This window comes from Thunnus albacares, chromosome 2, assembly GCF_914725855.1.
Source record: "Thunnus albacares chromosome 2, fThuAlb1.1, whole genome shotgun sequence".
In the NCBI taxonomy this organism is placed as follows: domain Eukaryota; kingdom Metazoa; phylum Chordata; class Actinopteri; order Scombriformes; family Scombridae; genus Thunnus; species Thunnus albacares.
In genome coordinates, this window is record NC_058107.1 from 32,235,527 (window position 1) to 32,261,314 (window position 25,788).

Below are 25,788 nucleotides of genomic sequence, written 5' to 3' on the forward strand. Positions count from 1 at the left end.
GCTCAAACATTCAAGTGTAGGAACAAGACGAAAAACAGATCTTTGAGTGGAGGGGGACTTCAAAATTAAAAAAAAAAAAAAAATCTAAAAATATTAATGACAAAAATCAGCACTTCAGATTACTTGCTAGATCAGCTCCTTTACGAAAGTGTGCTGCAGTTTTTCTCAATTATAAACTATCATAACTGTAAATTATACTGAGTTTCTACACTAAATTACATTTAAACTGTTGCCAGAATGCAGTGGACAATAACTAAGGACATTTATTCAAGTACCGTATCCACGTGTACATATTTGTTTTTATTACATTGTTGCACCTCTTTAATATTTTATTATTGATCTATTTTAGCGGTACTCTGTCTTAATAATTTATTTTATTGTCTTTACTTTTACATAATTCACCATTGTATTGCCTTATGAATTTTTTTGTTGAAAAGTTCTAATATAAAAAGTTAATTATTATTATCATGTAGTTTTTGGATATGTGTGCTTTACTTGAGTATTTCCATTTGATGCCACTTTATATTTCAACCCCACTACATACAAATATTGTACTTAATACTCTATGACATTTATTTAACAGCTACAGTTACTTTTCAGATGAAGATAAACAGTTTATAAATTGGTGCATTGTTAAGGATTAAACTATCCAATATGTAAATTAACTATATGTTAAGTAGGTGCAATTAGTACGGCATTGATCAGCTACAACAGTAAGAATAATCTGAACATTGACGTGAGCAGGTCTGCTGCCTAATTAGTACTTTTACTTTTGGTACTGACATTTTGTGCTGATACTTCCGTAACTTTACTTGAGTAAAATTTTTGAATGCATGACTTTTGACTACCTCTGTCACCATTTCTGCTACAACTGCCATTCATACAGGAAAGGACAAAGATACAGTAGCCCTTACAGGTGACAGAAATCACCAAAACAACAAGTGTTTATCATTCTATGTGTGGAATACAGGTAACTGTACATTGGTAAGACATTACAGTTGGCACTTTATTGTTGGTAAACTGTTATACAAACTCAACCTGAATAACAAAATACAGTATACCAGATAACTTGGTCAAACATGGTCAGCAAAAATGTAAAAGTTGGGCATTTGTAAAATCTGTATAACACTTCATCTGTCTGTATTTATGAACCGTCTTGTGTCCAAATGAACTTCTTAAAATGAAGATATATGCACTGTAAAATAATACAAAGTAAGAATGACTGACAACAACTGCAGAACAAACCATAAAATGAAAATGATCAGTTATCAATGTATTCTTGGCCATCCTAATGGACGGAAATGCTCACAATGTTGTATAACAGACAGAGAGGAGACTGATAACGAATGAAAGACAAAGAAGGCGAGCGGGAGATGCAGTGTAAGAAAATAGAAGAGGGAAAAGTCTACAATTGCTGAAAATGTCCAGTCCTCTGTGGTTCCACTTGCCCGGGCCAGTTACTGTTTGTAGATAAAGCTTGGGAGGTGCCACTTTGTCTTTTTAGGGCAGTGATCCTGTTTCTAACGAAGTCCTTTACACCTTTCCAGGAACGGGTCCTCAGTGCTTTTGGCTCAGCCTCAAGACACTGAAGGCAGTCGTTTTTCTGAGGTACCTTGTGTCCTTGAATGAAACGCATCATGTGTCTTTCTACAGCACAAACTTCTGCATCCTCCCATTTATGTTTGACCTTAGAGCCTGTGGTGGGAAAAAAAAGGAGTTATGAATAAACTTATGCCATCACTGGAAAAACTCTGAGAAACTAAAGACACATTTTAACATCAAATTAAGCTTGGACAATGAGGTGGACAACAAGTAGGAACTCTTGGTAGCATTTTAATTCGCCTTCCTTATTTAACTGCATGAAAGCCTTTTGAAGATGACAATATTTACTTAATTCATTATATTTATCTAATTATTAAATGGAAATATTAAAATACCTTATTTTAGAATAAAATGTCTTAAGGTGAAAAATATTTCACTCCTGTAAAATTAATTGGATCCTAAATGATGATTCCAACAGCCAGAAAATTCAACTTTAACATTAATTTATAAATTAATTATAAAAAACCCCCATTAAAAGACACTATTCAGGCAATTAGCTGTGAAAGACATCCGTATATGGTAACATGAGAAAGCGGAAGACATCTCCCTCACTCATTCACCTCCAAAATCCTGCTTTTTTTACTGTAAAGAAAAGAAAGGGATAGAATGACTGTTAATGTTCAACATCACTACCTTTTTTTCCTGAGTTGCTAGATTTTGGTGGTGCAGTCGTGCTGGTGCTGCATGTGGCCGTTTTTCCATGTGGTTGTTCATGATGAAAATCTGCTTGCGCGTAGCATGCACCAGAAAGCTCACCCTGATCCTGTGATGCAGCCTGATGTCCTTGTGCAGATTGTAATCTCTCTGTATGTTAGACAAAAAGACTTCTTTCACATATCTCATTTACCTACACACATATTTCCCCACATTTCCATTACTGCTGAAAAGCCAGATCTCAAAGTCATCCATATTGCAGCACTAAAGTCCAGTTTTTGGGTTCAGCACCTTGCTCAAAAGCAATTTAGTGGCTGATCAAGTGCCACTTTCTGATACACTTGCTATAAACCTGAATGACACACTCCATTCCTGCCTCTCAAGATACTAGTCACTCTCTTTTCTTTCCAAGCTTTGTTTAAAATCAATATACCCTACATTTGCAAAGATTTTGAGACTTATTACATTAACAGGCCACAGCACTAATATCTACCCACTTGCCTTGAGTATTTTCAGTAGAAAAGTGATTTTAAACTGCAGGAGATGATGATAAAATGTCTTGTGGCTTGTGCAGTTTGTGGAAGATAAGCAGTGGGACAAACACTTTCCAAACAGGCGATAGGTGCCGTGTTCAGACATCAGGAAATCAGCAATTACACACCTGACTTTATCACAGCTTATGTTGGGAAACAAGTCATAATACTCAGGTTTTGCAGTGATGTTAAAACTGTGTGGCTGTCAGGATTTAGAGTTAAAATCATATTGTTTTGTCACTAATGTGTAGGTAACACATAAGGCTCTCCACACTACATTTAACCACAGACTGACCCCCTTTCTAAACCCTGCATTTATTCCTAAATGCCGTAAAACTTCATTGTAATTTTGGCGTTAAATGCACAATATGTAATTTCTGCCACTAGGGGTCTCTCAATCAAAACAGTAACAAAAGACGGAGTGTGATGACGGTGTAAAGTAGCATGGGATCATGGGAGTTGTTGTCTTCATTGTTAAACAACCAGTTTCTCCAGGATAGGATTACTTCAATGTTCATCGCTCAGGATAAAAGCACTCAAAGTTCAGGTAAAAACACTGAATAAAGCAGTTTCACGTCAAAAATCAGTGTTTTTCCGACGCTGTTCAGTGGACACAGTATGTCCGGTAGGGGCTGCGAGCAGAGCTGCTGTTAACGTTAGCTTAATTTGTTTCTCTGATAACTTAAAATACATACATTAAAGCAGGTTTTTACAACAAGCCGAATTATCCGCAAAGGTCTCTTCCTCTCCAGCACAAACGTACATGGGGAATAAGACTATGAAAACAGTAAGTAAAGCAGTTTTATGTTAAAAATCAGTGATTCTGCAACACAGGAGGGGCTGCTAGCCAAGCTGCTGCTAACGTTTGCTCAGCTTGTTTCTGATAACTTAAGATCTAGATGTCTGATGACTAAAATCCTTCATCCAGTTAAAAACGACCAAAATCTAAAAAGTTTATCATAAAAATATGGCTTAAAACAGAATAAAAGTCAATTTATGACAGTTTCTGGCAGACAACCACAACACCGAGGCATGCATCTCGTGGGAGTATACTCTTTGGTAGAGGGGGTATGACACCATTAACAGGTGACTAAATGAAACGGACCGTTACCTTGATTAAAATGACTGATTCCTCTGGGTTTGAAAATGGTTGGAAACAGTTGGGATAATGTAAGTACACAACTAAGCAAAAATATATAACATGGGTCTAGTTGTTTTTAGACATTTTAATGCAGAATATTTACATATTATAGCTTTCAAAAGAAGAATTCTTACCTTCAGAGTCCATTTGGACGTCATCCAGCTGCATGCTGCTGTTCTGTAGCAGGGTTTGGACTTGATTATTAGGACCAAATATTCGGTCAGCCTCATTCTCATCCAGGTTGATACGCTGCAGCATTGTTGCGTAATGCTTCCGGATCTTCGCTGATTTCAGTGCTTCAGGGTCTTTAGCGCCACATTCTTTGACATATTTTTGGATGCAGTCTGAGCCGTTGTAGGCAGACAGTGCACTTGGACGGCCAAACAGGAAGAGATTCTTACTGGGGACTCCACACGTTTCACGAACATTGACAAGAAGCTCCAATGCTGACACGAATGATGGTTTTAGTAAAACAGGGACCATTCCCCCGCACTTCCCTTGTATGTCAATTCTAGTGAAGAACCCACACATGGTTCTTTCCGAGTCAGAAACAGAAATATCAAAGTTATCGTCCAGGTTTGACTTTTTCCTTGACATAAAAGCCGTTAGTGACACCGCTGATACCTCACGGGCTTTTCTCCTGTTGAAAATTATTGTTCGGGCGAGTATTACCTTGGCCAGAGCAGCATAGTTTTCTGCAGAAGGGAACTCTGTGAGTTTTTTCTCAGCAAGAACATGAACGTTCTCCATGTGGAAATTCAGGCGCTTCACATCTTGAGAAAACGGAACCTTCTTTCCTGTTTTCCTGAGGGTCGATAATGCACCTGAAGAAACTAGTGTACTCCATTTTTTCTGGTACACAGAGAGGAAGTTTTGTGCAGACTCTGCCAGTTTTGTGTCTCCACTCTGCACTGCATTCTTCTCAACAATACTACAACACTTCTGTAGATGGTAGCCAAGCTTGATGGCAAGTGAAGGAATGCTGTACGTTTTCTTTTCTGGATCGTAACCTGCCAAGACGTTCACTGCGGACACAACATGTGGGAAGCTTGAGGGGTGAAAGAAGTCCTCCAGCTTCTTCAGGGGGGTTATTTTTTGAGCTTCGAGTAAAAGTCTTGCTATCTGACGAAGGTTTTGTCTTACGTCATCATGCCTCTTCACATCGGATCTGTGCTGATCAAACATTTGCTCACCATACTGCAAGATAATCTTTTCATCCATGACAGTTTGTGTCACATCATTATATGTCATCTGGGACAGAAGTTCCCTGAAACCATCACTTATGCCAAGGTCTCCGATAGTTTCAAGCACACAACGCGATGCGAGACGCTTTCTTCCAATATGTGATTCACTGTCATTCTTCCCTTTCTCTGGGCACAACCTAACATGTCTGAACAAAGCTTTCTTTACAAAAAGACCACGGCAGTAAAGACAATGAATGAAGTCTTTCATTCCTTTTCCAGTTTGCTTTGCTGTTCCTCGGACAGCAAATTGTCCCTTCCCTGTTCTCAAAACCTCTTTATTATGAGCAAAGTTTCCTTGATTCTTTAGTCTTTTCCATATCTTTTGCCTTTCTCTGGAATTTTTGGGATACTGAAATACAGCTGCAACTTCTGCTTTGTCACTGTGGACTGACTCAAGATGTCTTGCCATTTTGCCTACTGGCTTAGAGCAAAACAGACAATAATTCCTCCTATCATAAACTCGTTGTGCTTTTGAATTTGAAGTTGACGACACCACAGTTGAGGATTTCTCCTGATTAGTTTCACATGTCTCTTTTAGAGGACTGACACTTTTGTCCTTTAACAAAGAACCTCCTGATTTATCCTCCTTTTCCCCTGGAAGAGGAGATTTCGGTTGAGCCGTTTCTTCCTGCGGGGTCGAGGGACTGCTGTGATTGGATTTGTCTGAGAAGCCATCACCAGCATCAGATAAGCAGTCAGAGAAGTCACCATCACTGTTAGGTGAGTAATCAGGATCACTATCATCTGACTCCGCTGAGGTATCAGGATCATTGTCATCTGACTCCGCTGAGGCATCTTCTGTTTTCTGGAAAAGGGAAAACAATTGTATGTAAAAATAAGATCACTATCAGTCTGTAACTGTAGAAAATAAAAACCAACTGAGTTTATATGCTGAAATGCTAACTTACCACAGCAAATTTTGAGAAGATGTACAATTAATCTTCATTTGACTTAGATCAAATGAAGACTTCATTACATGCCACAATGTTTTTATTTTTTTTTTCAATTTGTCATAACAAGTAACTATGCGTTAATGTTTGCAGAAAATCGTAGAGAAGCTGTTTACATCTTTTCAATTAAAATGATCTGCAGTGTGCCTGGTTTAGATACAGCCTAACCAAACTGAGATGAAAATAATGTCACTTTTCTAAGAAGTGTCTGATTAACACAGCCGAATAACCAAACACACTGTGGCCACGCTGTAAAAAATCATATGAAAATGTGATTAAAACTGTTCAAATAATGAACGACTTAATACTAAATAACCAGGCTGTACATGTACCAGTTGTTAAGGATTTAACAAAAAACGTAAAATTTTACCGGTGACTACCTCTAAATCTGCTGCTGACATCGGGTCATCTGGTGAATCACAGGTCTCATTTTGTTCTTCATGGGATGTTGGGGATGAACAATCCGCTATAATATGTGACTGTAACTAAAAAAACACATGTTGACATTGACATATCATCACCTTTGAAGTTGATAGGGTGAATTCAGGTAATCTGGGACATTTTTTTGCAATTATGACTTCTGCGACTTATTCCAATATCTATCTAACACAATAGATCAACACATTACCTTTCTGCAATCCTTTAGATATTTTCTAACCACACCAGAAGAAAGAATGCAGACATTATACCCAGAGGAGACATGCCACACCTATTAGTGTTCTTTGTGACGGCCTTTGGTAATCTGGGACAGGACACTTTCTAATCTGGGACACTTGTATTAGGTTTAAAAAAAAAGGCCTAAATCACTTTACTTTATGCATGCCAAGCTCAATATCACAATTTTTTTTTTAAAAAAAAAAAGGACAGAAAGCTGAATAAGAAAATTTATATAATTTACATTATTTATAGAAATTTCATTAATTCAGATAAACATACAAAAAGTCATAATATTTGTCATAAAGAACTAGCCTAAATAAAGAAAATTTCAGGAAAAATATCTTCTATCTCTACATGGGATTAATGGATCATCCGTTTTTATTCATTTAAAACATTCTATTAAAATTATATAACATTTTTAAAAAATCTAAAAAACTAAAATTCAATCAACGATGAGCAACAATTAGATTAACGGATCATTCACGTGGTTATTCATTGAAATTCTTCATTCTATTATAGTCGGGGCTACGAGGGGAACAAACATTTCTTGCATCATCATCTATCACACCGTTATCTACTGCACATGTTTCGTGATACCAATGGCTGCTGACCACACAGGACAGCCACTCTTCTGCTTCGTCACTACAAGCGTCGCCTCCGACGTTACACGCTGTCATATTATACATTGTTATGATAAAAATATCGATTATAGCTGCTTTAATAATTTGATGCGTTACTACCTTTGACTTTGCTGCTGACAACTGAACTTGCTGTGGATCACTGGTCTTTGTTTGTTCACATTGAGATGAATCGTTCATCAATGGAGGAGACTAAAAGTGGGAAAAAAACAGTATTTATTATATTTTTGCATGAATTTTAGATGTGATCATTTAAAAAACATAACCTACCTGATTAGCTGTGTGTTGAGACTGCCCATCACTCCTGTCATCTGGAGGTAATGATTCCAGCTTAATGGGGGACAAAGTGAAGTCATCAGGGAGTAATTGTGTTGAATTATATTGTATCATATTATTATTTAATAAATTTTAATGTGTTATTGGGTGGCAATTAATCACCTTAACACACTTACAAGTTTATCCAACTCCGACAGTTGTTTGAGTAGTAGTGCACGCTGATGTAAAACTACTGAACGACTCCGCTCATTGCTGACCTGAAAGCAGAGTTTTTTTTGATTAATTAAAAAATGTATAATGTTAAGGTGTGCATTAGACGCCACAGCTCTATAACTCTAGTGGAAATATTACATTACATTAGATTCATTAGGTAGATGTTTTTGTCTTAATCAACTTATAATAAGTATATTTCACTTCATTTACAAATATTATTGCATTAATATGCAAAAAAGTCACCTCATGTACAGTATATTTGTGCAGTTATGTACAGACATAAACCACCAAACAGCAAAGCTGTCTTCTGATATAAATTGTGGAGTCATTAATTTCCTCACCGGTGGAGTAATGTTCCCCTTTTGTGATATTTCTTGGTTAGAATGAGCCGTTGCGTCAGGCACAGACTTGTTTTCAGCTCCTGAGGAAAATCGACAATCAAGTTAGACAATATGAGGAAAATTTGGATTCTGAGCAATATTGAGATCTGTAGCGTGTTGAGATGTTTTATTCTTCTTTTTGAATGACGGGGTTTTGCTGTTTCTCTGACAGCTCGACTTGTCACCTGTCTCAACATCTGCCAGTTGTTTAAAGGATAAGAAGCAATTTTCTAAATTTTTCTTGTCAACAAATCTCACATGCAGAGCTAAACCAACAATGAATTGAGCTACTTACTTAAGAAATGTGTGTGTATCCAAAACCTCATTTATCATATTTCTCTGTAACAATTAATAATATACTCTGAGTGAGTGAAAAGAGCTCATATTGGCTTTGCCAGATTCAAGATATAAAAGTCAGGATACAAAGGGTAAGCAACCATGTCCTTTAGATATATCAAGCTCAACATGTTTAAGCACACTGAAGAGAGTTTTCATCTTTCAATGCGTGTGTATACAGTGCTGCTTGAAAGTTTCTGAACCCTTTAGAATTTGCTCTATAATAAATATGACCTAAAACGTGATCAAATTCCCATGCAAGTCCTAAAACTAGATAAAGGCACATCAATTAAACAAATGAGATGTTCATTTATAAATTTTCAATTTTCAATTTTATAAATTAGAGTCGGGTGTTTCAATCAATGGGATGACAATCGAGGGCGAGTCTGGGAGGCTCTGCCTTATTTAAAGAAGAGAAATCTGGGTCTTCACTATTGATTTGAATTGAGGGTCTACGGACAGAGGATGTTTTATTGCTGTACAGATTATAAAGCCCCCTGAGGCAAATTTGTGATATTGAGCTATACAAATAAAACTGACTTGACTTGAATACATGACAAACATGCCAGAGTACCATACAGGTATTACAAAAACTGCTTACCCCTGCAGTCTGATGAAGGTATCCACTGAGGCTGCTCCTGAGAAGTAGATGAGGCATGGCTGTGAGTGTATCCTGCAACACCAGCATCCACATTCACTCCTTCAAAAGTAGGTTGAGATGTCCTCTGTGATCCTTGGTTTAAATCTTGTCCACATGACGGTAGGCTAATGGGCATATGTTGAAGCCTGTGATTCGTTAATGGAGGTTGAAAAGAAGTTTTGTAAGGGTCATGGGGCGAGAGAAGTGGTAGATGTTGGGGCCTACAAGGCTGAGATCCTCGGTTTGTTTGTTGAAGAGAAGGTGGGGGGATATTTTTTCCTTGGTTTGCAGCTAGTAGCATTGATGAACTGTGAGGATTTTGCTGATCACAAGATATAATGTGAGATACACTTGGGATGGCGGAGTTGGCAAATAGCGAGGTGGACGACAAATTGCTACTAATGTGGGAGGCTTTGTACAGGGCAGAGTGGTGACTGTTGCTTCTGGATGATAAAGTGCTGAGGTGGCTCAGACAGCTCTGGTCAGATGCCTGCAGGTGGTCGTAGGGAGGTCTCTGGTCAGAAGACGAGCCCAGGCTGAGATGCTGAGAGCTGGACAGAGGGTTAAGGAGGGGCCCTTGAGTTGAAGCTGTGGACCAGCCATTCTGGCCCCCCCATGACTGACAGGGTAGGTGGCTCTTATTTGCTGTCATGTTGTCCATCATCCCCCATAACCGTCAGGGTCTTGAGGTCTCTTATTTCCTGGGAGACGGGGAACAGCAAAGAGAAGAACATTATTTCACTCAATAGATGTGAAAATATCAGACATAAACATCATAACAATTAACACAACTAGGAAGGCTGGCTGAGAATATTAGAGATAAATTACAGATATTAACGGTTCATTTTGAATCTTCCATATTTTCTCAGTTAATAGACTAGCCGTTTTGCCTATAAAATGTCAGGAAATTGTGAAAATTCCCTTTTTAAAATGAGTTTTCTCAGACTACTAGTCCAAAATATTTAGATTACTCATAAGATGACTCTCATCACAGGGTTCAACGTTAATGTTTTAGAAATCTACTCGCCTAAAGTCAATTTTTATTTGCCCCTATACACGCTGTTTTATTTATTAGCGGTTATCAAATAACAACAAGGACTAAAGTTAATTCTCATGTTTAATCTTTATGTAAGTAAGTGAAACAGAACAAGGACACAGAATGTCATGGATGTGAGGCAATAAACATTCTCGCATATTGAAAATGGCCCATATATATTTCACTGAACACTAAATTCTTTTGATCAGCCCAGTTTCTTTCAAATAATGGAATAGACTCCCTAATGCGATTGCAAATACATTTTTATTTACTCATTTCTTCCACTCCAAGCTTTCTGATTTCCCTCTTTAATGTTTCTCCTTCTTATATTTATGGCAGTTTAAGGATGTTTGTTTCACACATCACACTACTAGCATACTCAATTTTTGAATGGCCGACTGCATGTGCCACTATTCCCTGATGCATGCAAGGGGAGGGGGCTATGCTGTGTGCCAGAGAACAAGAACATAATTTATGATATGACGATGGTTGAAAAACATGGAACATTTATTTTATTTTATTATTTTACTTTTGTATTTTTAACTACTTGCCCGATCAAGCAAAAGAGTAGCTGGATTCACTAGCCTGATGTGGCATTTTACTTGCCCCGAGCAACAGGGCAAGCCTTATTGTTGCACCATACTTCATTTAAGACAAAGAAAAGCAGCAAATCCTCATATTTGAGAAGCTGGAAGCATCAAATGTTGGAATTTTTTGCCTGAAAATTGACTCAAATGATTAATCAATTATCAAATTAGTTACTAATTAATTTCCTGTTGATCAGCTACTCAACACACATGTCTAGACAAGGCATATGGCCTAAAAATAATACAAATATTTCATTCAAGACATGTTTTAAGAGATATGAAAAATACTCTCTGTTGGATAAAAGTGGGTCTGATATGATTTTTTTACACAAAGTTCATTTGCACTGTAAACTCTCATAAAATTACTATTCTTTCTCCTTTGTTGAAATATCCAGAATCTATTAATATTTTTCAGTCCATAACTGCTGGAAACAAGATGCCTCCCATTTCTCTGAGAAGTTCTTTCTTAATCTATATGCGTTGGATGTTCAAATTTCCACATTACAGTAGTGTAAGTCACTTATTGGTCCATGGTTTGCTCCAGTAAAAAAAAGTTTTTCTTCTTGTTCTTTCAGTTGGATACTTGAGCTTTACTGTTTTCACATTCATTCTCTATTATTTTATTATATGTACATCTGTGAAGCACTTTGGATTTCACTATCCTGTATGAATGGTGCAATACATATAAACTTTGATTGACGATTGAGAAATGAATCTGTGTTTCAATAGTTTGTATTAAGGGGTCTGATCAACCAAATGACAAGAGACACATGTTCTCATCTAGTTACCTCTTGTGGTATCTAGTCATTAAGATAGCTTTTTTTCAAAGGTTTAAGATTCCTGTCTCTTAGATTTCTGCCTCACCATCATTACAATGGAAGTGAGGAACAGTGAGCTGTCCCATTTATTTAGTTCTTTAACGGTATTTTGTTTAGCTGTTAGCAGTTAGCTCTTAGCTTAACATTTCTGAAAACTCGTAGGACGAACGACTCCTGAATGACAAGGCTGAAAACAAAGGCTAAACAAAATTGTACAACGAAATGTAGCTGTGCTTAAATGTAGCTGAACAAAATAAATATAATTTTCAGTAAAAACAAACGCTTGAACACAAGCACTACACTGTACCTGTGGCCATCCCCGGAAGCAGCGACCGTTGTTTATGTCTCCCGCCCCCCGGATGCCAAAATGACACTTCCGCTGGCGGTTTTTCAAAATAAGGGCGCCAACACTAAAACTCTACACTAAATATTAACAGAAAACAGTTAAAGATCAAAAAATGTATTATGAAATGTAAGAATACTCATCTTGGAACAATAATGTGTGTCCTATATGGTTATTTCACAAAAACAGTACAATTAACACGTTAAACTCCTTCAAATGGCATCTACTCCTTCTCCCCAATTAAAAATGAATAAGAATCTATGAATATGCAAATATTTAATTTCAAAAGTTTAAGTGCTGGACACAAGATGTCTCCTACTTCACTGAGAATTCCATTCTCAGTATATACAGTGTGTGTATATGCACTGCCAGGCATCAATTACCCATATCACACTTATGTAAGTTGCATAATGGGCCACTATTTGCTCCAAACTAGAAGTGATGTCACAAATCAGGCCCATCCCTGAAAATTGAATTTTCATTGAGCATAGAGAAAATTTCCACTTTCAGCAGATGAATGTCAAAACATCCTTCAAGTGTCAAACTCTGCACATCCATCATTTTGCACAGTGAAGCTCAAACATCCAACTGAAGGAACAAGAAAAAAAAAAACATATTTTTGAGTGGAGGGGGGACTGCTGCTGTCACTTCCTCTGTCACCACTTCATGAAAGAGGAAGGACAAAGATACAGCAGCCCTTACGGGGTGACAGAAATCACTAAAACAGAGTGTTTGCCATTCTATGCATGGAATACAGATAACTCATCCATTTACTCTGACATCCATTGGTAAGACATTATCGTTGGCACTTTATTATTGGTAAATTGTTATACAAAGTCAAACTGAATAACAAAATACAGTACGCCAGATAACTTGGTCGAAGAGGGTCAGCTCCAAAAACGTAATAATTAGACATCAGCTTAATCTGTATAACATCATCTGTCAGTATTTATGAACCATCTTGTGTCCAAATGAACTTCTTAAAATGAAGCTAAACCACAGAGAGAGATATACTGTAGAATGATACAAAGTAAGAATAATGACTGACAACAACTGCAGAACAAACCAGAAAATAAAAATGATCAGTTATCAATGTATTCTTGGCCATCCTAATGGACGGAAATGCTCACAATGTTGTATAAGAGACAGAGAGGAGACCGATAACGAATGAAAGACAAAGAGGGCCAGAGGGAGATGCAGTGTAAGAAAATAGAAGAGGGAAAAGTCTACAATTGCTGAAAATGTCCAGTCCTCTGTGGTTCCACTTGCCCGGGCCAGTTACTGTTTGTAGATAAAGCTTGGGAGGTGCCACTTTGTCTTTTTAGGGCAGTGATCCTGTTTCTAACGTAGTCCTTTACACCTTTCCAGGAACGGGTCCTCAGTGCTTTTGGCTCAGCCTCAAGACACTGAAGGCAGTCGTTTTTCTGAGGTACCTTGTGTCCTTGAATGAAACGCATCATGTGTCTTTCTACAGCACAAACTTCTGCGTCCTCCCATTTATGTTTGCCCTGATTTTGAGAGCCTGTTGTGGGGAAAAAAAGGAGTTATGAATGAAAATTAAAGACACATTTCAACATCAAATTAAGCTTGGACAATGAGGTGGACAAGTAGGAACACATTTTAACTCAACTTCCCTTTTTAAATGCATGAAAGATTTTTCAATGTTTAGTCTCGCTAAACAGCCATTAAATGGAAATATTAAAATACCTTATTTTAGAATTAAATGTCTTAAGGTGAATGGTCGCACCCGTAAAATTAATTGGATCCTAAATGAAGAGTCCAGCAGCCAGAAAATTAAACTTAACTTAAAAAAAAAACTTAAAAGACACTATTCAGACAATTACAGTGCATTCAGAAAGTATTCAGACCCCTTCACTTTTTGTTATGTTGCAGTCTTTTTGTTGTTTAAACTTTAAAATTGTTAAAACCTTTTCCCTCATCAAGCTATACTCAATATCCCATAATGATGAAGTGAAAAAACAATTTTAAAGTTTTTTAAAAAGGAAAAAACTGAAATATCACATTGACTTCAGTGTTCAGACCCTTTACTTATTTGATGCACCTTTGGCAGCAGTTACAGCCTTGAGTCTTCTTGGGTATGACATGACAAGCTTTGCACACCTGGATTTGGGGATTTTCTGCCATTCTACCCTACAAATCCTCTAAAACTCTGTCAGATTGGATGGGAACCATCAGTGAACAGCCTTTTTCAGTGCTCTCTAGAGATATTCGATCTGGCTGGGCAAGAGCCCTGACTTCACAGACATTCACAGAGTTGTTCTTAAGCCACTACTGCATTGTCCTGGCTGCGTGTTTAGGGTCATTGTCCTGTTTGAGGGTGAACTTTCGGCCCAGTCTGAGGTCCTGAGCGTTCCAGACCAGGTTTTCATTAAGGATAACTCTATACTTTGCTCCGTTCAGCTTTCCTTCAACCCTGACCAGTCCCCAAGTCCCTGCCACTGAAAAACCCCCCAGAGTATGATGCTGGCACCTGAGCTAAATTTCAAGTGTCAAAGCAAAGTGTCTGAATTAGAGGTCTACAGGGATCCAAAATGTTGGAACCGGCCCAAAACAGACCCGTGGAAAACCACCTTGAACCCAACGTGCATAAATTAATTTTCAAAAAAAGAGACCTGATCCAAAATGTGGTCAACCCAAACAGAGAGAGAACACAAATACTGTTGTATTTAATATTGCTGCTGTTTCACCACGGTGGGAATGTGATATTTCAGTTTTTCCTTATTAATACATTTGCAAAAATTTCTAAAATTCTGTTTTCACTTTGTCATTATGGGGTATTGAGTATAGGTTGATGAGGGAAAAAATGAATTTAAACCATTTTAGCATAAGGCTGCAACATAACAAAATGTGAAAAAAGTGAATGGATCTGAATACTTTTTGAATGCACTGTAGCTGTTAGAGACAACCGTATATGGTAGCATGAGAAAGCTGAAAACATCCCCCTCACTCACTCACCTTCAAAATCCTGCTTTTTTACTGTACAGATGTTTTTACTTAGAAAATCTCAGCCAAAGTGGCCAACAATTAAAGAAAGAAATGGATAGAATGACTGTTCATGCTCAACATCACTACCTTTTTTGCCTGAGTAGCCATATTTTGGAGGTAAAGTCATGCTGGTGCTTGCCATTACTCCATTTGCTTGTTCATGATAAAAATCTGCTGGCGCATAGCATGCACCAAGAACCTCACTCTGATCCCATGACGCAGCTTGATGTCCTCTTGCAGGTTGTAATCTCTCTGTATGTAAAACAAAAAAGACTTCTTTCACATATCTCATTTATCTACACACACCTTTTCCCACATTTCCATTATTGCTGAAAAAGCCAGAGCTCAAAATGATCCATGTTGCAGCAATGCAATCCAGTTTTTGGGTTCAGCACCTTGCTCAAAAGCAATTTAGTGGCTGGTCATGTGCCACTGTTTGTTACACTTCCTATATACCTGAATGACACACTCCATTGAGACTTATTACATTAATAGGTCACAGCACTAATATCTGCCTTACAATAACAAATTAAACTGACGATTGAAAGCATTGGCGTTATGTGTATTCCAGGTTCCACCACACATGATTTAAAGTTAATTTTGATGCGATTGCTCCAAATTATAGTATGTAACTTAAGATTGCACTGATTGATTTAGTGAGCTATTTAGTAGGTTATAGACAATGCTTTCAATATTGCTCATAAAAAAGAAATGAAAACATCCAGCTGTTACACCAGAAAGTGGTTAACTTCAGTATTTTCAGTAGGAAAATGATTTTAAACCACAGGAGATGATGATAAAATGTCCTGTGGCTTGTGCTGTTTGTGGAAGATAAGCAGTGGGACAAATACTTTCTGTAGTGTACCTTTCCAAAGAGGTGATAAGTGCTGCGCTCAGACATCAAGAAATCAGCAATTACACAGCTGACTTTATCAAAGCTTATGTTGGGAAACAGGTCATAATACTCAGGTTTTGCAGTAAAGTTAAAACTGTGTGGCTGTCAGGATTTAGAGTTAAAGTCATATTCTTTTGTCACTCATGTGCAGTCAACACATAAGGCCCTTCACGCTACACTTAACCACAGACTGACCCCCTTTCTAAACCGTGCATTTATTCCTATATAATTTAAAACTTCATCGTAATTCTGGCGTTAAAAAGAAGAATTCTTACCTTCAGAGTCCATTTGGACGTCATCCAGCTGCATGCTGCTATTCTGTAGCAGGGTTCGGACTTGATTATTAGGACCAAATATTTGGTCGGCCTCATTCTCATCCAGGTTGATCAGCTGCAGCATTGTTGCGTAATGCTTCCGGATCTTCGCCGATTTCAGTGCTTCAGGGTCTTTAGCGCCACATTCTTTGACATATTTTTGGATGCAGTCTGAGCCGTTGTAGGCAGACAGTGCACTTGGTCGGCCAAACAGGAAGAGATTCTTACTGGGGACTCCACACGTTTCACGAACATTGACAAGAAGCTCCAATGCTGACACGAATGATGGTTTTAGTAAAACAGGGACCATTCCCCCGCACTTCCCTTGTATGTCAATTCTAGTGAAGAACCCACACATGGTTCTTTCCAAGTCAGAAACGGATATATCAAAGTTATCGTGCAGGTTTGACTTTTTCCTTGACATAAAAGCCGTTAGTGACACCGCTGATACCTCACGGGCTCTTCTCCTGTTGAAAATAATTGTTCGAGCGAGTATTACCTTGGCCAGAGCAGCATAGTTTTCTGCAGAAGGGAACTCTGTGAGTTTTTTCTCAGCAAGAAGATGAACGTTCTCCATGTGGAAATTCAGGCGCTTCACATCTTGAGAAAACGGAACCTTCTTTTCTGTATTCAGTTTTGTTTCCCTGAGGGTCGATAATGCACCTGAAGAAACTAGCATATTCCATGTTTTCTGGTACACAGAGAGGAAGTTTTGTGCAGACTCTGCCAGTTTTGTGTCTCCACTCTGCACTGCATTCTTCTCAACAATACCACAACACTTCTGTAGATGGTAGCCAAGCTTGATGGCAAGTGAAGGAATGCTGTACGTTTTCTTTTCTGGATCGTAACCTGCCAAGACGTTCACTGCGGACACAACATGTGGGAAGCTTGAGGGGTGAAAGAAGTCCTCCAGCTTCTTCAGGGGAGTTATTTTTTGAGCTTCGAGTAAAAGTCTTGCTATCTGACGAAGGTTTTGTCGTATGTAATCATGCCTCTTCACATCGGATCTGTGCTGATCAAACATTTGCTCACCAAACTGCAAGATAATCTTGTCATCCATGACAGCTTGTGTCACATCATTATATGTCATCTGGGATAGAAGTTCCCTGAAACCATCACTTACGCCAAGGTCTCCGATAGTTTCAAGCACACAGCGCGATGCGATACGCTTTCTTCCAATCTGTGATTCACTGTCATTCTTCACTTTCTCTGGACACAACCTCATGTGTCTGTGCAAAGTTCTCTTAAAATACAGACCGCGGCAATAAAGACAATGAAGAAAGTCTTTCAGTCCTTTTCCAGTTTGCTTTGCTGTTCTTCGGACAACAAATTGTCCCTTCCCTGTTCTTAAAACATTTTTATTATGAGCAAAGTTTCCTTGATTCTTTAATCTGTTCCATATCTTTTGCCTTTCTCTGGAATTTTTGGGATACTGAAATGCAGCTGCAACTTCTGCTTTGTCACTGTGGACTGACTCAAGATGTCTTGCCATTTTGACCATTGGTTTAGAGCAAAACAGACAATAATTCCTCTTATCATAAACACGTTGTGCTTTTGAATTTGAAGTTGGCAACACCACAGTTGAGGATTTCTTCTGATTACTTGCGTGTGTCTTTTTTAGAGGACCGACACTTTTGTCCTTTAACAAAGAACTTCCTGATTTGTTCCCCCTTTTCCTTGGAAGAGGAGATTTGGGGTGAGGTGTTTCTTCCTGTGGGGTCGAAGGACTGCTGTCACTGGATTCGTCTGAGAAGCCATCGTCAGTGTCAGACAAGCAGTCAGAGAAGTCACCATCACTGTTAGGTGAGTAATCAGGATCAGTGTCCTCTGACTCCACTGAGGCATCAGGATCACTGTCATCTGACTCCGCTGAGACATTTTTTGTTTTCTGGAAAAAGGAAAACAATTGTATGTAGAAATAAGATCACTATCAGTCTGTAACTGCAGAAAATAAAAACCTACTGAGTGCATGTGCCACAACGCTAACATACCACAGCAAATTTTGAGAAGATGTACAATTCATCTTCATTTGACGTTAATCAAATGAATACTTCATTTAGTGATGTTGATTTTTTTATTCTGGTAGAAAAGGAGGTCCTTAAACAAGTACATATGAATTTTGGGTTGTTATGTTAACAGCATATCAGTGCTTTGAAACCCTGGAAGTGGACACCAGGTTCAAAAGTTCAATGTTTATGTCCTAACACCAAAAAATCCATTACTACTAGAGTTTGAGGGCTAAAATTAAACAGATTCAAGTATGTATTAGTATTTAGACATTTAATTTATTTTTACTTACAATAACTTATAGATAAACTTACAAATAAATACACTGGCTATAAGTAACACCTAAATCTAAACAGTCTTTGTCTTCTTCAATACTGTGGAATATATTCAGTATATTGTAAGTTTAATGAGTATTTTTCATTTTTAAAACTCGCTTTTGTTGTTGGACAGCTGTTTAAAGCTGTAGCAACAGCAGCTGAAGTGACTACCGATGCAGCGTAGAACAAGTGTGAATTATCTAGGAAATATTTAAGCAAATGTGGAAACTTACAACATAATTAATTTGCTCAATTTTACAACACTTGCACTGTGATACCTGAATAACTGTACACAAATATTTTGAGACTCACGAAACTTAAAGGTACCACCCAGCTTATGGTCTATGATGGCTTAAGCTGTGTTTATATTCTTATTGGTTATCTTGGCTGGCATGGCTACTTCTGTTCAGTATTTAGGCCACTTACTGTTTGCCATATTTTCTTTACTTTACATCTTGCACTTGCTGCACTCTGACTTAATTGATCAAAATGGAATTTATAAATTTCAATTACACTGTTGTTGATGACATTTTCAGCTGAACTGTGCCTGGTTTAAATATGGCCTGTCCAAACTGAAATTAATGAAAATAATGCCCAAACAAACTGTGGCCATGCTGTAAAAAAAATCATATGAAAACTGTTCTGAAATAATACTAATACTAAATAACCAGGTTGTACATGTACTATTTGTTAAAGATTAAACAAAAAAAGTAAAATTTTACAGGTGACTACCTCTAATTTTGCTGCTGACATCAGGTCATCTGGTGAATCACAGGTCTCATTTTGTTCTTCACAGGATGCTGAGGTCGAACAATCCGCTAAAAGATGTGACTGTAACTAAAAAACAATATAAACAAAAACAAAAAGAAAACAAGAAACTATGACTATCACTTATTAATAGCCTAAAAATATAAAATTTGCTGTTTGCTGCTGAGCAGCTGGCTTTTTAGAGCTTTTTCTCTGAAAACAGCTGCCTGCTGTGGTCGATAATGATGATTCTCTGTTCTCACCTAACATTGTACACTGTCATGTGATACATTGTTATTATAAAAAATATTGATTATAGCTGATTTAATAATTTGATGCGTTACTACCTTTGACTTGGTTCTGCCTGCTGACAGCTGAACTTGCTGTGGATCACTGGTGTTTGTTTGTTCACATTGAGATGAATCGTTCATCAATGGAGGAGACTAAAAGTGGGAAAAAAACAGTATGTATTATATTTTTGCATGAATTTTAGATGTGAATCGTTATTCTTCATTGCAAATGAAAACACATCATTTAAAAAATGTAACCTACCTGATTAGCTGTGTGTTGAGACTGCCCATCACTCCTGTCATCTGGAGGTAATGATTCCAGCTTAATGGGGGGACAAAGTGAAGTCATCAGGGAGTAATTATGTTGAATTATATTGTATTATATCATTATTATTGAACAATTTTAAAGTGGTAGCGGGTGGCAAATAATCACACTTACAAGTTTATCCAACTCCGACAGTTGTTTGAGTAGTAGTGCACGCTGATGTAAAACTACTGAACGACTCCTCTCATTGCTGGCCTGAAAGCAGAGTTTTTGAAATTAATTAAAAGATGTATAATGTTAAGGTGCATGTTAGATGCCACAGCTCTATAACTCTAGTGGAAATATTACATTACATTAGATTCATTAGGTAGATGTTTTTGTCTTAATCAACTTGCAATCAGTACATTTAACTTCTGTGGAAACAATATTTATATAATATTATTTGCAGTATTATGCAAAAAATTCAAGTCTTCTCATCTACAGCATATATATATATATATCCTCTGATGTAGGTTATGGTGTTAATTTCCTCACCGGTGGAGTAATGTTCCCCTTTTGTGATGTTTTTTTGTTAGGATGAGCAGCTGTATCAGGGACAGACTTGTTTTTGGCTCCTGAGGAAAAGACAAGTTAGATAATGTAAGGAAAAGTTGGATTCTGAGCAGTATTGAGATCTGTAGCGTGTTGAAATGTTTTATTCTTCTTTTTGGATGACAGGGTTTTGCTGTTGCTCTGACAGCTCGACTTGTCATCTGTCACAATATCTTCCAATTATTTTAAGGATCAGGCTGGCAATTTTCTAAATTTTTCTTATTGTCAAAAAATCTCATGTGCATTACATGCTACCTTCCTATAGTTTATAATGTTCAGTTTTTGTTGGGACTCTTTTTAAATAGATGTTGATTCGATTTTATGTTAATTTTGGAAGCCGTAGTTTGTTTTGTCATCAACATCAACAACACTGATAGACTTGATCGACCTGGTTCAGACAAAGATAAACGATTTTGTCTCTGTTGTTTGGTGCAATGTGAAAAACTTTATTTTCAGCATATATCTTTTTAGGGTTCACAACTTCAAAAATTATATTCAAATTCCTCAAAAATTAATACGCTCAATTTTGATCTAAAAATTCATGTCAAGTTAAAAAAAATCCAGTTTGCTTTGTCAAAGTCAAGATATAAAAGTCAGGATACCAAGTGTAAGCAACAAATATCAATCCCAGTATGTTTAAGTACACTGAAGAGGGTTTTCATCTTCCAATACATGTTCATATGTAGTCTGTACTCATCCTAGATCTCCATGGTGATGGAGTTTGCATGGCTCAGGTCCTGTTCTGCTCTTGGCGGCACTTGGAAGTTGCTCTGCATCCTCCTGATCACATCCTTCATATATATAATTTCATCATACTGTTTTCGATTTGTCTGTCTTTGTCTATTCTGTACACACAACATCTATTGCATGTCTGTCTGTTCTGGGAAAGGGATCCCTCCTCAGTCGCTCTTTCTGAGGATTCTTCCATTTTTTATTATCTTTATTATTTGAGAAAGGCTTTTTTTTTTTTTAGGGAGTTTCTCGATTTGAACGTCTAAGGACAGAGGATGTTTTATTGCTGTACAGATTATAAAGCCCCCTGAGGCAAATTTGTGATTTATGATATTGAACTATACAAATAAAACTGACTTGACTTGAATACATGACAAAGTACCATACAGGTATTACAAAAACTGCTTACCCCTGCAGTCTGATGAAGGTATCCACTGAGGCTGCTCCTGAGAAGTAGATGAGGCATGGCTGTGAGTGTATCCTGCAACACCAGCATCCACATTCACTCCTTCAAAAGTAGGTTGAGATGTCCTCTGTGATCCGTGGTTTAAATCTTGTCCACATGACGGTAGGCTAATGGTCATATCTTGAAGCCCCTGGTTGGTTAATGGAGGTTGAAAAGAGGTTTTGTAAGGGTCGTGGGGCGAGAGAAGTGGTAGATGTTGGGGCCTACAAGGCTGAGATCCTTGGTTTGTTTGTTGAAGAGAAGGTGGGGGGATATTTTTTCCTTGGTTAACAGCTAGTAGCATTGATGAACTGTGAGGATTTTGCTGATCACAAGATATAATGTGAGATACACTTGGGATGGCAGAGTTGGCAAATAGCGAGGTGGACGACAAATTGCTACTAATGTGGGAGGCTTTGTACAGGGCAGAGTGGTGAGTGTTGCTTCTGGATGATAAAGTGCTGAGGTCACTCAGACAGCTCTGGTCAGATGCCTGCATGTGGTCGTAGGGGGGTCTCTGGTCAGAAGACGAGCCCAGGCTGAGATGCTGAGAGCTGGACAGAGGGTTAAGGAGGGGCCCTTGAGTTGAAGCTGTGGACCAGCCATTCTGGCCCCCCCATGACTGACAGGGTAGGTGGCTCTTATTTGCTGTCGGGTTGTCCATCATCCTCCATAACCGTCAGGGTCTTTTAGTTCCTAGGAGACGGGGAATAGCGGAAAAAAAACATGTCAGACACAATTTATTATTCCAAGCAGAGGACTTTTGTATATCCTAAAACATATCTTTAAGAAATAAATAGACAATTTATAGACATTTTACTCTATTTTAATCTATCTCATTTTATTGTGTCCGTGCTGTAAAATATTTTCCATCAATTTAATTTGTTATTGTTTTTATCTATTTTTATTTCACTCTATTTTATTATCATTATTATTGAGTCTATTTATTTTTAATACATTTTCATTATTGTTATTTCTCATGTGCATCAGTCTCCAATTGTTTTACATCTGTGAAGCACTTTGAATTGTACTAACCTGTATGAGTGGTGCAGTACAAATAGACTTTGATTGATGATTGAGAAATTGATCTGTGTTTCAATAGTTTGTATTAAGGGGTCTGTTCAACTAAATGACAAACGACACATATTCTCATCTAGTTACCTCTTGTGGTATCTAGTCATTAAGATAGTCTGGAGTTATGTCAAAGGGTTAAGATACCTGTCTCTTAAATTTCCTCATCAATGGAGGTGAATGGAATTTAATATATGATGTTTACAGTGCAGGAAAAAATACAAGAAAATACGACATAATCTGAACAGGGCTCTTTCTAGAGACAAAGTCCTGCTCACAGGTAGTAGCGTTAGTTTGGTGAACCAACTCTTGAAGCTTCATCACCCAAAATATTACTTTGTCGTTTGCAGGATCCTTTATAAAATATGAATGGTTACTCATTTGTCCCAACTCACTTTACATTTATACTAACAGTAGTGAATGGGCAGCTATAGCTACACTGCTGTAGGTTTGTGCACATGAATAAAAAACATAGTTGAACAGCGAGGTGTCCCATTTTTCTTCTACCGTTTTTTAACGGTAACGGTACATTTAACGGTACATTGTTTAGCGGTTAGCTGTTAGCTTGCTAGGGTGTAGCATTTCTGAATTAACTCGTAGGACAAACAACGAATCCCGAATGACAAGGCAGAAAAATAAACAAATCTCTACAACAAGATGTAGCTGAGCTTAAATGTAGCTGTAGCTGAAAAAAATAAATATAATTTTCAGTAAAAAAAAAAAAAATGTTTGGACACGAGCACCATACCTGTGAACATCACCGGAAGCAGTGGCCGTTGTTTACGTCTCGGCCCCGCCCCCTGGATGCCAAAATAAAACTTCCGCGGGGAGTTTTTCAAAATAAGGGCGTCATCATTAAAACTCTACACCAAATATTGACAGAAAATAGTTTAAGATCCAGAAACGTGTTAAGACATGTAACACTACTCATCTGGAATAATAATGTATGTCGAATATGTTTATTCCACAAAGCAGTATAATTAACATGTAAAAATCCCTAAAATGGCATCTACTCCTTCTCCCTAATTAAAAATTAATTACAATCTATGAATATACAAATATTTCATCTCAAAAGTTTAACTGCTGGACACAAGATGTCTCCTATTTCATTGAAAAGTCCATTCTCAGTGTATGTAATGTATGTATGTGCGCGCCAGGCTTCAATTATCCACATCACACTTGTGTGTTGCATACTGGACCACAATTTTCTTCAAACTACTTGTGACGTCACAAATCATGCCCATCCCTTAAAATCTAATTTTCAATGAGCAGAGAGAAAATTTCCAGTTTTGGCAGATGAAAGTGAAAAGAGCCTTCAAGTGTCAAACTGCACATACACCATTCTGCACAGTAAAGCTCAAACATCCATCTGAAAGAACAAGAAGAAAAAGGGAGAGGGAGGGAGAAAATTACAATAATACAGAGCTTGCAAAGTCCAAAAATATCATATTTTTTAATTTTATATGCATTTAAAAACCAGTAAACCCCTGGCTGTTAACTGGTGTGCAAAGACTGTTTTTCAATTAATCTTGTGTCCACAATAGGCTGTATTAACTAACGTTATTAAAGCAGCACTGCCAAAACTGCATAGTAAAAAAACATCTACTTTTTCGACTACATCTCTGGTATAAATCACTAATGTTTTAAACGCACATCGTAAGTAGAGTAGCAGTATTTAGATTTGCATACATGAAGACTGAAAAACCAAAGCCTTGTTAAAGGAGCACACTATCACATATCACATTCAAAGTAACTCTTGCCAAAACCCTCATTTTAAGACCAATTAGAAAACATCAGTTCACCTGTTTCCACATGATAGCCCTGGCTGAAATAATTCACAAAATAGTTGGAATTTGGGGGGGAAACTTAAACATAGGGTCATATTCTTTGTATGATACAAACTGACATAGGCTATGTAAAACACTATAAGAAGGTTATAATCCAATGTGGCTGTTATGACAATCACACTGTTTATAAGACGGCACGAGGATATCTTTGAAAAAAGTGTCTGTGCACTTAAAGGCAGGAGTTACTACTTAGAATACAATTGTAGCAAACTGTAATAAAATCCTTACAGAGCTTGATGGAGATTTATTCAAATTTCCTTTCAACAATTGGTGCTCGGCTCGAAGAACCCCATAATATGCTGCAGCCTCCGATGACTTTTCTTCAAATACCTTGTCCATACAGTAAAATGTGAAGAGTAGAGTGACAGTTTCTTCAAAGGTAAGATAACAGTGAATTTTATATTCAGAAAGTAAGTAAAAATAACCAAACTATACAGAACAAACAATAATATATCAATCAATCAATCAATCAATCAATCAATCAATCCATTTTTATTTATATAGCACCAAATCACAACAAAAGTCATCTCAGGGAACTTTTCGCATAGAGCACGTCGAGACCGTACTCTTTAATCTAACATTATAAATCTGTAGAAACTTTCAGAAATGGAAATCAAATGAACACTTTTCAAAATATTAACAGGCTTTAAACAAAATGTGTACTTTGTCTCCACCATGTGGATTTAGAGTGAAAGAAGAATACATCAACATTATTGACTGTATTCAAACTGTAGGTGAGCATGTTGTCTCTGAAAAATGTACTGAATCTGGATATATACAAGAATTTTTCAAAATAATGTCGTTGTTTTTTTACCCAGCTGTAATTTAGGAAATTACTTTGCTTTTTTGAAACCTTAAACTCTGTGTGTGACTGTATTTTGTATTTTAAAGTCAAATCTCCAGTAGGGACCAATGTGCTTGGGACTGAGTGTCAGACAGGCTGGGGACAGGAAGTGTTGAAGGACAGATGTTTGATCTGTTCATGAAATTTGATGACAGTAAGAAAAATAGAAGATCTCCAGCCTCATCCCCAAAGTCTCAAACTGAAAATAGATATATTTCTGGAGGAAACTGTTGTAAATGATTTCTTTGAAATTGAACAGCCTCTTTTAGAGTTTATGTTCATGTCTTGAAGTAGTGGAGGGTAAACACACATACATTCAGTTTTATCATCTGAGGATTTGTTCAATAAAGTTTTCCCTCCTTTTCTGAC

The 25,788-nt window shown here is 37.4% G+C and overlaps 2 protein-coding genes across 6 annotated transcripts; both read right to left on the reverse strand.

Moving 5' to 3' along the window:
- Positions 1 to 985: 985 nt before the first annotated feature.
- Positions 986 to 12,110, reverse strand: LOC122966700. Of its 3 annotated transcripts, none has more exons than XM_044330986.1 (10): positions 12,013 to 12,110; positions 9,226 to 9,965; positions 8,250 to 8,329; positions 7,872 to 7,952; positions 7,690 to 7,749; positions 7,522 to 7,611; positions 6,505 to 6,609; positions 4,065 to 5,979; positions 2,236 to 2,406; positions 986 to 1,695 (listed from the first exon to the last, which is right to left on the reverse strand). In XM_044330986.1, exons 2-10 carry the CDS (start codon positions 9,926 to 9,928, stop codon positions 1,406 to 1,408), a joined length of 3,495 nt encoding a protein of 1,164 aa, XP_044186921.1. In that variant the 5' UTR covers positions 9,929 to 9,965; positions 12,013 to 12,110; the 3' UTR covers positions 986 to 1,405. The 3 variants fall into 3 exon arrangements, with proteins under 3 accessions (XP_044186921.1, XP_044186930.1, XP_044186939.1); XM_044330995.1 differs by lacking the exon at positions 12,013 to 12,110 and adding an exon at positions 11,676 to 11,961; XM_044331004.1 differs by lacking the exon at positions 7,522 to 7,611.
- A 727-nt stretch (positions 12,111 to 12,837) lies between these two features.
- On the reverse strand, positions 12,838 to 23,524 carry LOC122966686. 3 transcript variants are annotated; one of them, XM_044330955.1, is made up of 10 exons: positions 23,477 to 23,524; positions 21,622 to 22,353; positions 20,424 to 20,503; positions 20,064 to 20,144; positions 19,887 to 19,946; positions 19,682 to 19,777; positions 19,320 to 19,424; positions 16,225 to 18,151; positions 15,142 to 15,306; positions 12,838 to 13,570 (listed from the first exon to the last, which is right to left on the reverse strand). In XM_044330955.1, the coding sequence occupies exons 2-10, from the start codon at positions 22,322 to 22,324 to the stop codon at positions 13,275 to 13,277; spliced, it is 3,513 nt and encodes a 1,170-aa protein (XP_044186890.1). In that variant the 5' UTR covers positions 22,325 to 22,353; positions 23,477 to 23,524; the 3' UTR covers positions 12,838 to 13,274. The 3 variants fall into 3 exon arrangements, with proteins under 3 accessions (XP_044186890.1, XP_044186900.1, XP_044186909.1); XM_044330965.1 differs by having other exon boundaries at positions 21,622 to 22,362; positions 23,478 to 23,519; XM_044330974.1 differs by lacking the exon at positions 19,320 to 19,424.
- Positions 23,525 to 25,788: the final 2,264 nt, after the last annotated feature.